Source organism: Neofelis nebulosa, chromosome 2 (assembly GCF_028018385.1).
Source record: "Neofelis nebulosa isolate mNeoNeb1 chromosome 2, mNeoNeb1.pri, whole genome shotgun sequence".
In the NCBI taxonomy this organism is placed as follows: Eukaryota; Metazoa; Chordata; class Mammalia; order Carnivora; family Felidae; genus Neofelis; species Neofelis nebulosa.
The window spans coordinates 22,204,803-22,221,186 of NC_080783.1; the positions used below are offsets into that span (position 1 = coordinate 22,204,803).

Below are 16,384 nucleotides of genomic sequence, written 5' to 3' on the forward strand. Positions count from 1 at the left end.
GCATTGTTTGACATTTGATGTGGGGAAGTACATCTAACAGTACTGTCCTTACTTTGTAGGATTACTCAGCAGCCTATCCTGTAATGAGTAGTAAAACTGGAAAGAAAAAGTTGATCATCAGTTCACCTTAAAGTTAAATTATCTTACCGAAGGTCTTAAAATTATCTTACTTAGGTCTTAAAAACAACTACGACAAAAATAACTCTCAGAAGGCAGTTTCTAAGAGTTTACTCAAGAAGAAATTAGACCTTCCCAAGTACATGAAGGCATAGATTTTTATCTAACGTGTTCATTTTCCATTTGCACAGGCTTTCAGTAAACTATTTAACATTTTTACTGCATTCAAAACCTTTTAATCAAGAATACACTGGGGTAACGTGCATAAATATCATATGACCAAATTGAAATTAAATTAAAATTTTATATTTGCCAGAATGCATATGCACTTACACGTATTCATGTTAATCTCCAAACTTCAGGGTGTTAACTTTATAACTTTATTTGTACAACTTGGTTTTCTTATAAGATAGCATTAACCAAGGTAAGCAAAAAAGGGCAAAAGAGGCCATATACATTGTTCCCAGAGTCTGTTGTGACTTGTTTATAAAGTCTACATTTGGGCAAGCAGTTAGCCAGCATATTGATTTATTATTCATTTTTAAAACCTCAATAACTTTAATCCTCACTTTTGACACCAAATCTCCAAAGACTTGCCCTTTAAGACCTGTCTGCTTTAAATTAGAAAGTATTTAGCCCCAGATATTGACATCAATTGCCAATTCATCCATGTCAAAGAAAGCCAAGATTTTATGTTTTCTTTCTAATGCCACTTTTGTCCAAGGAGTGTGACTTTGGATAGTGGTAGAACTAAATAAAAAATAACGGCAGTGCACTATTTCCAGTTGCAACATACCCTGAACTTTTATGGCAAAATGACAGTCTTTATATAAGTAAAGGGGCTATCATGGTCAGCTTGGGTCCTGTTTCATTACCTAGAATTCCAGGGGAGCTATTTCAGCGAAATGTAACTCATATCACATTCCACACTTTTTCTTTCTAGGTTTGGCAGAGGATTTACTGTCAAGGTTCACTTGAAGAATACCAAAGTGAGCATGGAGGCCCTCACAAGGTTTATGCAACTGTACTTTCCAAAAACATACTTAAAAGTGAGTAAGAAATTGTCCTACCTCTTAGTCTTGACTGGTTTTGGTAGTCATAATCTCATACGGATGTTTGCCATTTTTAAATTGACTGTGGCTTTACTATTAATACACTTATTAGTTCAAGATACATAAGACACTCTGAAACATATTTACTATGAACAAATAGAATCCTCAAATTAATTATATAATTTTGTAGCTATTTAAAATTAATGTAGTCCTGGGGCAACTGGCTGGCTCATTCTGTGGAGCACGTCACTCTTGATCTCAGGGTTATTACTTCAAGCCCCACATTGGGTGTAGACAGCTTGTATTAACATAAGCGCATACATACATACATAAAATGTAGTCCTTATATGTATATATATCTTCATTTATTTGTTCCTCACAGAGGATTTATGACCATACTATTAGTTTTTAAGTTGTATACACAGAGTTTACTAGTTATATATGTTAAGGGACTGAGGGAAGACAGATATTATATGACCAAGAACATTTCTTCTTAGAAAAAAAAAAATTACAAAGTTCCAGAATGTCACAGCTGGAAAAGATTATCTTCTTTGTTCCTCTCATTTGGAAAATAAGCCCACAATGATTTGAACTGCTTGGAAATCAAGTTCTTAAGTCCCACACTAGTTGAAACATTATTCAATTAATCTCATGTTATATATACATACCCACAGGATGGACAGGCACAGATATATGTGTGTGTATCTCATATAGTACATATCTAAATAAATGCACATGACAAAACAGCTATCCTTATAACATCTTTGATGTGTAGGTAGTTTGTACAAGATGTAGTTATAGCCACTGTTTTTAATAGAAATCAGGTGTGTAAAGGTGGAAAGAAATGGTGAAAGATGGGCCAAAATCCAGCTCTCCCTGTGTGACTTCCAGCAAGACATTTAAAGTCTCTGAACCTCATTTTTCTCCTTTGTGAAATAGGCATAATGACATCTACTTCACAAAATTGGTGCGAGAAATAAATGATAAAATGTGCACAAAGCTACTTCATAAACTATAAGGCACCATAGTAATGTGACATGATTGTAGATAGTAAAATAGAGTGCATTTTTTAAAATAATTCTTTATCTCTATAAAATACCTTTGCCTGGACCTCCCAAACCTTGGCTAACTTCTTCAGGAAACAATGGCTTTCACGATTCTTATCAAAGTCTATTTTCAACCATCTAAATTAAAATCAAATTTAAAAATTAAAGGACACTTTGCACAAATCACGTTGGTCATAGTGCTTTTCCTTTTGGTGAATTTCTGAGTTGAAATCTGTGTTTATTCACTGAGTGATGAGATTACATTCACCCTGGTCTGTTCCTTGTGGGGCCAGGGCTACAAAAAGCAAATGCAGTGATCACAAAAGTCTCATTTCTTTCTAAACAGACCATTCTTTATGAGTATGTGGTGGTTTCTAGATCTCTAGAAGGGAAATAGCAAAAGCAACATTTTGGGAATAAAAATAAGTAAGATAGCCTGATTGTAGTAACAGGCGTGATGCATGCACAGGTTAATAAGAGGGGGTAGGCAGTGAGCACAGGAGTGAGAAGAGGAGGGGTTTCCAGTAACATGTCTTGAATACCAGGTGAAATACACAGTCATGATCCATATAGGTTGCAGGGGTAGATTCTTGATCAAATAGTGCTTAGGAAAGATTATCCTAGCTGTTTTGTGCCAGAATGTATGAATGTATGCAGTTTCCAGGCCACAGAAGAGGGCTGTAACAGTTGCTTAGATATGGAGTGGGGAACATCAAGTTAATAACATTGATGGTGCAAATAGAGAGGAAAGGTTTAAATTTAAGAGTCATTGTAGAGGAAAAATAAAAAGGATATGCTAACTATTAAATATGTAGAAAAGCAAAATGTTAAAGATGCTCCAAGAAAACAAGAATAGATTATAAGTAGATGGTGATACTATGGACTAATGAAGAAATTGAAAAGAATTTCCAGGTGAGTTAAGAAAGAATGTGGCATATTTGAAAGAGATTTTTCATATGCAGTGCTTTTGAAATCTAGCATCTTTAGCCAATATAAATTGAAGTTAATCCACAGCCTTTTAGAACAATTCTAACATTATAACAAAACAAAACAAAAAAATTCTAAATGTGATCCCTGAAAAAAGCCTTAATGTGAGCTGAGCATAATCTGACCTCTAATATACCATTTCATAGAGCACCTAGGTGGCTCAGTCGGTTAAGCATCCGACCTTGGCTCAGGTCGTGATCTCACGGTTAATGGGTTCAAGCCCTGTGTTGGACTCTGTGCTGACAGTTTGGAGCCTGGAGCCTGCTTCAGATTCTGTGTCTCCCTCTCTCTCTGCTCCTCCCTGGCTCGCACTCTGTCTCTCAAAAATAAACATTAAAAAAATATTTAAAATGCCATTTCACAGTATTTTTTTCTAGGCAAGACTGTGATGACTTTATAAGTGCATAGGAATGTAGACTACTTTGGAATATTCATTAGGTTTGTAATTTGTTTCCTCTTTGACATTCATAAAACTTTTCATCTCTTTGCAGGTTGTTAGTTTCAAAATACAACCATCACTTTATACTGTTGCATCATTGTCGATGGAATGCATTTCAGTATTTTCCTTAGCTCTTGGTCAGGTTATGTCTAGTCAACTCAGTATGACCTGACATTGCAGAATAAATTGTTTCCCTCGGTTTCCACAGGATCAGCACCTCAGCATGCTAGAATACCATGTGCCTGTCACGGCAGGAGGAGTGGCAAACATTTTTGATCTGCTAGAAACCAACAAGACTGCTTTAAATATCACAAATTTCTTAGTGAGTCAAACGACCCTGGAAGAGGTAAGCTGGATACCACTATCCAAGTGCATAATGTCACATAGTAATTATTACACATTCTGGTTATTTCTTTTTAATACCATTCAGTTTGTTTTTAATTGAAGCAATATCTAAGCTTACACCTGAAAAACTTAGCTTAATTTATTTCTTTTTTTTTAAATGTTTATCTTTTAGAGAGAAAGAAAGAGAGATGGCACGAGTCGGGGAGTGGTAGAGAGAAGGGAACAGAGAATCCCAAGCAGGCTCCGCACCATCAGCACAGAGACCCACATGGGCCTCGATCCCACCACAGTGAGATCATGACCTGAGCCGAAATCTAGAGTCAGATGCTTAACTGACTGAGCCACCCAGGCACCCCAGCTTAATTTAACTCTACCTACTTTTTGGGATGTTCAAAAAAAGTGTGAAAAGCATGAACTATTTTTTAATGGAGAAAAGAAGACGTTTCCTTACTATAAGACACTTATATCCATTAGGTTATATGAATATGTAAAGCAACAAAGTGTTATTTTCACCTATAAAACAAATAGATGTTAACACTTTCCTTACTTTATCCTTGATAAGTTTCTGTCTTTTTCCCCCTTTTCAGTAGGTGTCTTAAATAACATTTCTATTGACTGGCTTCCGGGATTAGCACAGCATAAAGAGAATTTGGTATCAGACCTTTAGATCTGCTAGACTCATGCAACCAAAGTGGTAAATGCAGAATTTTTTGTTTTACTCATATCATCTCTTAATTTCTTTGTATTCAGTAACTAGAGCCTTTGTGGTCATTCTTCACCACCTCTGTGTGGTGTTAATTTCGTACAGCTCTACCAAGCTGATATATAGAACAGTTCATTGCATCTACCGTCACAACAGGTCTGAACATTAAGCCTCAGGGGCCTCAGAGTGTTGCATTTTATGGAAAATTTTTTATGGGGCCTTCAGGAAATTATGGCTTTACTGACCCAGAAAATTTGGCCTTTGACTTATAATCAACTACCATGACCATGTCAAACACAAAATATCAACAGTTTCTGGAGGAATCTATGACTAACAGACTTAATGATTTTAAACCAAGTAATAAAAGTCTGCCTGTTAAATAACTGGCTTACTAGGGCACCTGAGTGGCCCAGTCAGTTAAGCGTCTGACTTCAGCTCAGGTCATGATCTCACAGTTCTGAGTTCGAGCCCTGCGTCCAGCTCTGTGCTGACATTTCAGAGCCTGGAGCCTGCTTCAGATTCTGTGTCTCCCTCTCTCTCTCTGCCCCTCTCCCTGCTCACGCTCTGCCTCTCTCAAAAATAAAAAAATGTTAAAAAAAAATTAAATAACTGGCTTACTGAACATAAAGTTAATGTGGGCTTTCTTTACAAATTTTGTTTTAGTATATTAACCCTTGAAACTAGTGAAATTTCTCTCAACATCATCTCATAAACATTTGATAATGGTTTGGCTTGGGTTCCTGTATTATTCTTGATAGAGATGTTAATGTAGATCATATAAATACAGATATGTGGTTATAGATGCTCAACTATAGCTTTAGATTTATATTATGATTATAGTTGTAGATATGGGTTTTATTTTCAAAGCCCAGTTAAATTTGAGTATGTAAAAGGACTACTAGTGAGAGTGTGTATATATGTGTGGACATGTCCCTATACTATCTAGTTTTCTTATTTTCTCTTTCACTCTGTGTGTGTGTGCGTGTGTGTGTGTGTGTGTGTGTGTGCATTAACCTTATTTCTTCCTTTGGCTTACCAAGCAGTAATGGCTTTATTTCCCTTGAAAAATCAGGTTTTCATCAACTTTGCCAAAGATCAAAAGTCCTATGAAAGTGCTGATGCCAGTAGCCAAGGCTCTACCATAAGTGTTGACTCCCAGGATGACCGGATGGAATCTTAGTACCTCCAACAAAGCCAATCTCAGCAAGTGGCCTGTGGCTTCCTTTTAAGGAAGAGCCACCGAAGATATTGCTTCCTCAAACTATCTTCATTTTAAAGTATTATACTGTGTGGAAGGTACAATTGTGTAAGACTAGCAAGTAACTGTAAGTGGAAAGGTGGTTTTTTGGTTTTTGTTTGTGTTTTGTTTTTTTTTTTAAGGTCAGTGAATGTTGTTGCTACTGAAATGAATTCCGGAACACTCAGTACTGTGAGCGTGCTAATGTATGTGTTGGCGATGACTACGCAAGGTGAAACTGCTTGAAGATAAACGTCTTAATTTATTACTTTCAATAAAAAGCTGAAAAAGTGTGGTTATTACTAGGTGAAAAGAATGGAACAGAAGAGTAAGATAGTTTGGGGTGGGTAGAATTGAGAGAAGAAACAAAATAATTTATTTCCAGAAAATAACAGAATGAGAATCATCATTGGATACAGATTAATATTGGCAGTAAGCAGTGGGCACAATGTCTGCAAGGTATGTATGTCATTTTCAGTGCCTATAAATATGTGGGGGTATTCTGAACCCCAGAAAAGTGCCTTTGCACAAGAATGCCATAAGAGGGCAGTTTACCCTGGTGGTAAACAGAACTCAGATTTATTCCTGCTGGTCCTTAACAATACTTAAGAGGGGCGCCTGGGTGGCGCAGTCGGTTAAGCGTCCGACTTCAGCCAGGTCACGATCTCGCGGTCCGTGAGTTCGAGCCCCGCGTCAGGCTCTGGGCTGATGGCTCAGAGCCTGGAGCCTGTTTCCGATTCTGTGTCTCCCTCTCTCTCTGCCCCTCCCCCGTTCATGCTATGTCTCTCTCTGTCCCAAAAATAAATTAAAAAAAAACAAACAAACAAAAAAAAAACAATACTTAAGGACCTGGGCAGAGGAAGAAGCTACTTGTTCTGCAGGGGAAATGGGTGTGTCAGCTGAACAGACCCAAATCCTAGAAACTGATAGAAAATTCATGTGCTGCTGGCAGGCAACATTTTTTTAAGCTCTTACGGAAACCCTCATATTGTGGGTCTCTCTGCAGAAAACATTCCTGTGGAGAGAAAATGAATATGGAGATAATTTTCAGCTAATCACCCGGGCTGACCCAGAATCATGCATATGGCTATATAGGATAGACTTCATAATAATGCCAAATTATATAGCCCTCGGGGAAGGTGTTTTATGTAACAATTGTGTGTGTGTGTGTGTGTGTGTGTGTGCGTGCGTACACATTTGCCAGCTTTGGCACAATTGTTATCGGTTTCAAAAACCAATAAACTCAAAGTTAAAAAAAAAAAATTCATGAAGCCATTTCATTTGTTAGGGAAGATTCTGGAAGCTAAAAATTGGAGTCATGTGGCCTACAAGGTCCCACATGATCAGTCCATGCTTACCTCTCCACCTTCATCCCTTTCTTTCTCTTCTTCTTCTTTAGGGTATAGCCATGCTGGCCTCTTTTCAGTTTTTCCAGTGCACCAAACTCTTTCCCATCTCCAGACCCCCTACTCTAAATGCTCTTCCCTCCTCCTTGTCGCTAGACTATGCTAATAGTCTTCAGAAATGCTATTCTTTCTCAGAGAAGCTTTCCTTTTCTACTTCCTCAGTTTAAATCCAGTCCCTCTGTTTTAATACTGTACTTTATTATACTTCCTACTTTTCTGTCAGAGCATGCATCCTAATTTGTAATATACCCAGACTAAAAATACACATCTTAACAGATGGCAACAGAATTTCTCTTAGGATAGAAAAACACTGTATTGAGTATAATATATACATAAGCCTTTTGGAGTAGAAGTTGTAACTCTGAGAACATGGATATCTTCAGAAGCCCAAATGACAAAAAAAGGTGGTCAGGCTCCATGAAAGAATAAAAGGATTTGTTTATTGTTCATTGTGTTTGTTATTGTGATGATGGCAGTTGGTCGGTTAGCTGGTTGGTTGCTTCTGAGCAATGGTAGGAAGGGAAGCAAAGGGCAAAGAAAGGAGTGGAGGAAGGAGAAAGCAGGGAAAGCTGAGTCTTAAAGAGATGAAAGTCCAGTGAGAAGGTGAAGTGATAGAATGGACTTTTAAAACCATGAATATCCAAATAATGTTTTCACATTCATTTGCTGTACAAACCATGCTACATACTCTCCTCATGACTCCTAAATCTTCATTAAAGTCAGCCACACTTACAAAGAGAGGTCTGGTAAAAACTGAGGATAGGACGGGTTGATGTCCTCTTGGAAAGAAGTGCAGAACAGAATCCAACAATACATTAGAAAAAGCATTCACCACTATCAAGTGGGATTTATTGTATAGATGCAGGGGTGGTTCAATATTCACAAATCAATTAACATGATATATCAATAAGAGAAAGGATAAAGATCATATGATAATTTCAGTAGATGCAGAAAAAGCATTTGAGAAAGTACAACATCCATTCATGATAAAAGCTCTCAACAAGGTAGGTTTAGAGGCAACATACCTCAACATAATAAAAGCTATGAAAACCCCACAGTGAACATCATCCTCAATGGGGAAAAACTAAGAGCTTTCCTCTGAAAGTCATGAAGAAGTCGAGGATGTCCACTGTCAGCACTTTTATTCAACATAGTACTAGAAGTCCTAGCCACAGCAATCAGGCAGGAAAAAGAAATAAAAGCATGCAAATTGGTAAGGAAGAAGTAAAACTTTCACTATTTGCAGATAACGTGATACTATATACGTAGAAAACCTGACAGACTCCACCCCAAAACTACTAGAACTGATAATTCAGTAAAGTATATAATACAAAATCAATGTGTAGAAATCTGTTGCATGTCTATACACTAATAATGAAGCAGTAGAAAGAGAAATTAAAACAATCCATTTAAAATTGCACTAAAAATAATAAGATACCTAGGAATAAGCCTAACCAAAGAGAGAAAGACATGTACTCTGAAAACTATAAAACACTATGAAAGAAATTGAAGATAACACAAAAAATGGAAAGATATCCCATGCTCACGGATTGAAAGAACAAATATTGTTAAATAAAATGTCTATACTACCTAAAGCAATCTGCAGATTTAATGCAATCCCTATCATAATACCACCAGCATTTTTCACAGAGCTATAACAAACGATCCTAAAGTTTGTATGGAACCACAAAAGTAACCTTGAATAAATAAGAAAAGCAAAGCTGGAAGCATCACAGTTCTGGACGTCAAGTTATATTACAAAGCTGTACTAATCCAAACAGTATGTTACTGTCACAGAAATAGACACATAGATTAATAGAACATAGAAAACGCAGAAATAAACCAATAATTACATGGTTAATTAATCTTTGATAGAGAAAGAAAGAATAATGGGGAAAAGGCAGTCTCTTCAGCAAATGGTGTTGGGGAAAGTGGTCAGCTACATGCAGAAGAATGAAACTGGACTTCTTTCTTACACCATATGCAAAAATAAACTCAAAATGGATTAAAGACCTAACTGTGATACCTGAAACCATAAAAATCCTAGAAAAAATGAACTACTGGGACCTCATCAAGAGAAAAAGTTTCTGCATAGTGAGAAAACAATCAGTAAAACTAAAAGGCCACCAACGGAATGGGAGAAGATATTTGCAACTGACATATCAAATAAAGGGTTAGTATCTAAAATCTATAAAGAAATAATCAAAATGAACACCCAAAAAACAAAGAATCCAGTGAAGAAATAGGCAAAAGACATGAATAGACACTTTTCTGAAGAAGACATCCAGATGGCTAACAAACACATGAAAAAAATGCCCAACATCAAAACCACAATGAGATATCACCTCACACCTGTCAGAATGGCTAAAATTAACAGCTCAGGCAACAAAAGATGTTGGCAAGGATGAGGAGAAAGAGGATCTCTTTTGCACTGCTGGGGGGAATGCAAACTGGTGCAGCCACTCTGGAGAACAATATGGAGGTTCCTCAAAAGGTTAAAAATAGAACTACCCTATGAGCCAGAAATTGCATTACTAGGTATTTATCCAAGGGATACAGATGTGCTGTTTTGAAGGGGCACATGCATCCCAATGTTTATTGCAGTGCTATCAACAATAATCAAAGTATGGAAAGAGCCCAAATGTCCATTGGCAGATGAATGGATAAAGAAGATGTGGTATATGTATATATGTCGTGGAGTATTACTCGCCAATCAAAAAGGATGAAATCTTGCCATTTGCAACAACATGGATGGAACTAGAGGGAATTATGCTAAATGAAATTGGTCAGAGAAAGACAAATATCATATGACTTCACTCATATGTGGAAATGAAGATACAAAACAGATGAACATAAGGAAAGGGAAGCAAAAATAATATACAAAACAGGAGGAGGACACAACACAAGAGATTCTTAAATATAGAACAAACTGAGGGTTTCTGGAGGGATTGTGGGTGGGGGGATGGACTAAATGGGAAAGAGGCATTAAGGAAGACAGTTGGGATGAGCACTGAGTGTTATATATAGGGGATGAATCGCTGGAATCTACTCCTGAAGTCATTATTGCACTATATGCTAACTAAATTGGATATAAATTAAAAAATAAAATAAATACAAATATTTTTTTTAAATCCTAGAAGAGAGCAGAGGCAGTAATGTCTCTGACATCAACTATAGCAACATTTTTCTAAATATGTCTCCTAAGGCAAGGAAATAAAAGCAAAAATAAACTCTTGGGACTACATAAAAATAAAAAGCTGCACAGTGAAGGAAACACTCTATGGAGAGAGTTCAAATGTCTATTGACTTGTGAAGAGATAAAGAAGATGTGGTGTGTGTGTGTGTGTGTGTGTGTGTGTGTGTGTGTGTGTGTGTATATAATGGAATATTACTCAGCCATCAAAAAAAGAAATCTTGCCATTTGCAACAATGTGGATGGAGCTAGAATGTATTATGCTAAGTGAAATAAGTCAATCAGAGAATGACAAATATCATAAGATTTCACTCATATGTGGAATTTAAGAAACAAAACATGAACATAGAGGGATGGGGGAAAGAGAAGAAAGGGAAACAAACCACAAGAGACTCTTAATGATAGAGAACAGAGGGTTGATGGAGGGAGGTGGGTGGGAGATGGGTTAGATGGGTGATGGGTACTAAGGGGTGTACTTTTGTAATGAATACTGGGTATTATATGTAAGTGATGGATCACTCAATTCTCCTGAAACCAATTTTGCACTGTATGTTAACTAAAATATTTAAAAAGTAAAAAATAAAAAAATAAAAATAAAAAGCTTCTATACAGTGAAGGAAACAAAACTAAAAAGCAGCCTACTGAATGGGAGAAGATCTGCACATGACATATACAATAAAGGGTTAGTATCCAAAATATATAAAGAACTTATACAACTCAACACTAAAAATAACACAAATAATCCATTAAAAATGAACAGAAGAGAGATGCCTAGGTTGCTCAGTTAAGTGTCCAACTCTTGATTTTGGATCAGATCATGATTTTGTGGCTCATGAGTTTGAGCCCCACATCGGGTTCTGTGCTGACAGTCCAGAACCTGCTTGTGATTCTCTGTCTCCTCCTTCCCTCTTCTCTCTCTCTCTCTCTCTCTCTCTCTCTCTCTCTCTCTCCTCTCTCCCTCCCTCTCTCTCTCTCTCTCTCATACACACAGAATAAATAAACTTTAAAAAATAGGAGCAGAGACATGAACAGACATTTCTTCAAAGAAGACATCAAGATGGCCAACAGACACATGAAAAGATGCTCAACATCACTCATCATCAGAGAAGTGTATATCAAAACCACAATGAGCTATCACCTCACACCTGTCAGAATGGCTAAAATCAAAATTTCAACAAACAACAAGGGTTGACAAGGATGCAGAGACAAAGGAACCCTCATGCATTGTTGGTGGGAATGCAAACTGGTGTACCTACTACAGAAAACAGTGTGGAGGTTCCTCAAAACATTAAACTACCCTATTAACCAGTAATCACAGTACTGGGTATCAACCAAAGATATATACATATATACAAAAACACTAATTCAAAGGGATATATGCATCCCTATGTTTATAGCAGCGTTACTTACAATAGCCAAACTATGGAAGCAGCCCAAGTGTCCATCAATAGATGAATGAATAAAGAAGATGTGGTATATATGTGCAATGGAGTATTATTCGGCCATAAAAAAAGAATGAACTCCTGCCATTTGCAAAGACATGGGTAGATCTAGAGAGTATAATGCTAAGTGAAAAAAGAGAAAATCATATACCATATGATTTCAATCATATGTGGAATTTAAGAAACAAACGAGCAAAGGTAAAAAGAGACAAGACAAACCAAGAAACAGACTCTTAACTATAGAGACCAAACTGATGGTTACCAGGGAGGATGGGTGAAATAGGTGAGAGAGATTGAGAAATGCACTTGTGATGAGCACTGGGTGTCGTATGGAAGTGTTGAATCACTGTATTGTACACCTGAAACTAATATAACCCTGCATGTTAATTATATTGGAATTAAAATAAAATAAAGAAGCAGCAGCAGCAGCCCAGAACAGTGACTGCTTCACCACAGAGAAGCTTAAAGACAGAGGAGACCATGAAACAGAGACCTGGATATGCAGAGTAGAGCTTCTGACCCCACAGGTAATGGCTCTGGGGGATTCTAGCCAATCTTATCTATCTCTCCATAGTCAGGGAAGCCCCAACTGACCTCTAGACTGCAGTAGTTACACTTTTATTTAAATATTCATTTAGTATTTTTCCCCCTCACTAGACACGAAGCTCTGTGAGGACAGAAAATCTATTTTGACTTTCTAACTTTCCCACCAGTATCTACATGCACACAATGAATATTTGTGGCACTCAACAAATATTTGTTGGTTAAATGGATGAATAAATAAATGAATGAGAAACAAAAGAGAAGCTGGCATGGTTGGTATAAAACCAAAGCATCCTTATTCAGTATAAATCTCTGAAATGCAGTGAAGTTTTCCAAGGAGTAGTTTATTCATGGAGAAGAAAAAGGAAAGATGATGCTTTATTCCACACTACAGATATTACAATGAATCCACTAGCGTGGGAGGAATTTGTTACCTTCTTGGAAATCAGAATTCTAATGCTTTGCCATTGTACATTTCTGTCCATTATTTCTTTGTCTTTTTGTCTGTAAGGATGTATTGCATAAGAGTTTCGTGGCATTTTTTGCATATAAGTAAGGAACATACATGAAAAAGTGTTTGAACCCACATGCCTTTGGATTCTTCTGCAATAGAGAAAATGTTTTGAGAATTCCCAGACTGCCTACACTCTGGATAACATAAACAGAATCTGCTTTTTTATGTGAGTTACTTGCATTACTTCTGAGGATTGTGGCAATCTTCACTTCACCTATAAAACCTGGTTCTTAGAACATTAAAACAGTTGGTGCAAAATCAGAAGAATAGAAAAATGATATGTACAACTACTTTCTCCAATGATACTCTCTGTCTGAATGATGGATCTGTTCTTCTTAGGTATGATAATCCCCTACTGGAACAACAGGTGCCCTCCTGGGCAAGGGTGATAGAGCAGGTTTGCATTCTCTTACCCCCACCTTGGGAGCCTGCTTGCTTCATTAATGTAGGTTTCTCAATGAAGTTTTTTAAATATAGCAATAGCAAGCTAAAAGGGAATGATTTCCTTTGACATTATTTGCTATGAAGTTAATCCCATCCCTCCCTTGCTTATAAACCCATACTGGTTTTCCATACTCTGTAAAATGAAATGCAGACTCTTTAACCGATCCTCAAAGTATTTCATCATCCAGCCCCAAATGCTTCCACTTCTTTTCTCCATGTAATCTGTGTTTGAATGAATTTCTTGTATTTCCTATTATAGGAAAATAGACTATTTCTATAGTCTAGAGTTAGACTTTTTCTTGGTTCTGTGCCACTTTGCTCACACTACTACTCTTTCTTCTTGAAAGACCTCTTCCCTGTCCCCACTTAGCTTTTATCTAGAAAATTCTCTTCATCTTAGTTACCACCATTCTCTTGTGTTTTCTTTTTAAGGAAACCTGCCCAGAGAGCCTCAGGCCGAGTTCACTGTTCTGTCCTCTGCTACAGAAGCATTTTGTGTAGAGCTCTGCAGGAATCAGTCCCATGGTACATTCCTCTTCCTACCTCACTCTACGTTCCTTAGGAGTGGTGACCTCTTTTCCTTTATCCTTGTATTGCCCACATCCAGCACAATATCCACATATTGTTGCTTGATGAATCTCTGAAAGACCAAAGTGTCCGTTTCATTTTAGAAATATTTTCATAGTTTTTCTTTTAACTTTTTGCAACTATGTTTGTTTTTAGTTTTCAAAGAGTAGCTATGAAAATTTAAAGTTAACTGCTGGGGAAAATATGCAGATGGCCAATATTTTAAATTAAAATGTTGATTCTACATAAAGCACACTTCATTAAAATGCCAAGCATTGGACATACTATTATTTTATTAACAGCATTGCTTAAATATGGCATTTGTCCAATGATACTAAAATAAAAATACTGTTTGAAATCAAATACTTTCAGGGCACCTGGGTTGTTCAGTTGGTTAAGCGTCTGACCTCGGCTCAGGTCATGATCTCATGGTTCATGACTTTGAACCCCATGTCGGGCTCTATGCTGACAGCTCAGAGCCTAGAGCCTGCTTCAGATCCCGTGTCTCCCTCTTTCTCTCTGCTCTTCCCCCACTTTCTCTCTCTCTCTCAAAAAAAATAAACATTAAGAAAAATTAAAATCAAATACTTTCATCCAGATAGAGTGATGCTTAATCACCCTTGTTGCAAAGTGAAAAAAACTAATCTAGGTTATATAGTTAAAATAACAGCAGCTACCACTTACTGACAATTGTTATGTGTGAAATACTGGGTCAATGGTGCCATATTTATTATATTCTTATTTAATTCTTACAGCATACTTTCAACTTACTAGCCCCTTTTTATTGACAAGGACACTGGAGGTTGGTAAAAGGTCACTATCTAGCCCAGAATCATACAGGAACAAATCTGACTCCAGGAATTGTATTCTGACAGGACAAATACATAAATACAGAAAAAAGAAAAAAAAAGAAAGAAAGAAAGAAAGAAAGAGAAAGAAAAAAAGAAAAAGAAAAAGGAAGGATTGAATATGTTGATTTAGTTAACATAAGTTCACTAATAGTTTAAGCCTATGCTGTATTTATATCTGTGTTGACCTGGTAAGTTGACCTGGTGGCCCTAATTCCTGATCCCTTGACTAATGCCACAAAGATCTCTGGCATGAATGAGACGACTCTGTTCCTGACCATCCTCTTCCCCCCAGGAACCCTTCAGAAAAACTCTAACCTTCAATTCGGCCTCTTCTGAAATTCCTCAAGAAATCCAACCCTATAAACTAGACATACAAAGATTTACTAATAATTTACATTTATTTTAACTTAAAAGAGTTTGCTTAGTACTTACTGGGATTTTGCTGTTGTTTTCAATATAGCAGATAATTTTGTTATTTTATTTATTTGATTAATTTTCCCATCTTATGTCTATTTTTCATTTTTATGTTTTATTATTCCATTAAAATGGGAACAGAATCACCCAGTATAAGGAAGCCAGCACTATAATATGGTATGTAGGCTGTAAACAAGTTATGTCCAAATTGGCTGTTTTGACACCACAAAACAGATTTTCAATTTTTGCTACCTGGGGTCCATTGAGAAGTCTCTAGTAAAAGAAGAAAGCCTCTCAACTAAACTACTGCTCTTGGTAACTCAGTAAAAGTTACTGACCAAACTCCTTCTCAAAGACAAACACCAATAACCAGCCCAAAAGAAATATTTAGTATTTCCAGATTTTTCCTTTCCTTTGAAACAATTCAGTCACTGAATGAAGATGCTTGTTAATTAAATATTATCAGACTAAAAAACTGGAAGCAAGATGCCCCAACAAATGCACGTGATAGTTCAAGAATGAAATAAATGGGGGGTGCCTGGGTGGCTCAGTCAGTGAAGCATCTGACTCGATTTCAGCTCAGGTCATGATCTCACAGTTTGTGAATTCGAGCCCCACTTGAGCTCTGCGTTGACAGCATGGACCCTGCTTGGGATTCTCTCTCCCCTCTCTCTCTTCCCCTCTATATCTGTCTCAAAATAAATAAATAAACATTAAAAAAAAAGAATGAAATAAATGGAAGCTCCTACCAAAGGAAACCCTCAGATACAACTCCAGAAAAATTCTATAAATTTCTGTCAGATTCTTTAGAGAAAGGCACAAATATTAGCTAAGCTAGAAAACTTACTTTATTACACTAACCTGCTTTAAGAACTTATCTGATCCTTTTTTAGGTAAAGCTTCAGAAGTATTCTCCCATTATGGAGGTCTTCTCAAAACCCTTCCTTGATAAAGAAATTAAAGTATGGATCGTCTTATTAAATAATTTCTCTTTATTAAAAAGGGAGCTTATAACCTTTCCTAACAAGTATGACCTGTCTAGAATTTCAAGATTCCTTCATGAATAGGGATTCTGTAACATGAC

At 36.8% G+C, this 16,384-nt stretch overlaps 1 protein-coding gene across 3 annotated transcripts in view; it reads left to right on the forward strand.

Annotated features, from left to right (window-relative positions):
- ABCA12 (ATP binding cassette subfamily A member 12) overlaps nt 1-6,219 on the forward strand; it is a 275,110-nt gene extending 268,891 nt beyond the window's left edge. For all 3 annotated transcript variants that reach the window (XM_058705980.1, XM_058705961.1, XM_058705972.1), the window contains exons 51-53: nt 1,061-1,166; nt 3,850-3,987; nt 5,762-6,219. In XM_058705980.1, the coding sequence (XP_058561963.1) occupies nt 1,061-1,166; nt 3,850-3,987; nt 5,762-5,869 (352 nt within the window). In that variant the 3' untranslated portion in view covers nt 5,870-6,219. The remainder of the gene's footprint in view (nt 1-1,060; nt 1,167-3,849; nt 3,988-5,761) is intronic.
- The last annotated feature ends 10,165 nt before the right edge of the window (nt 6,220-16,384 follow it).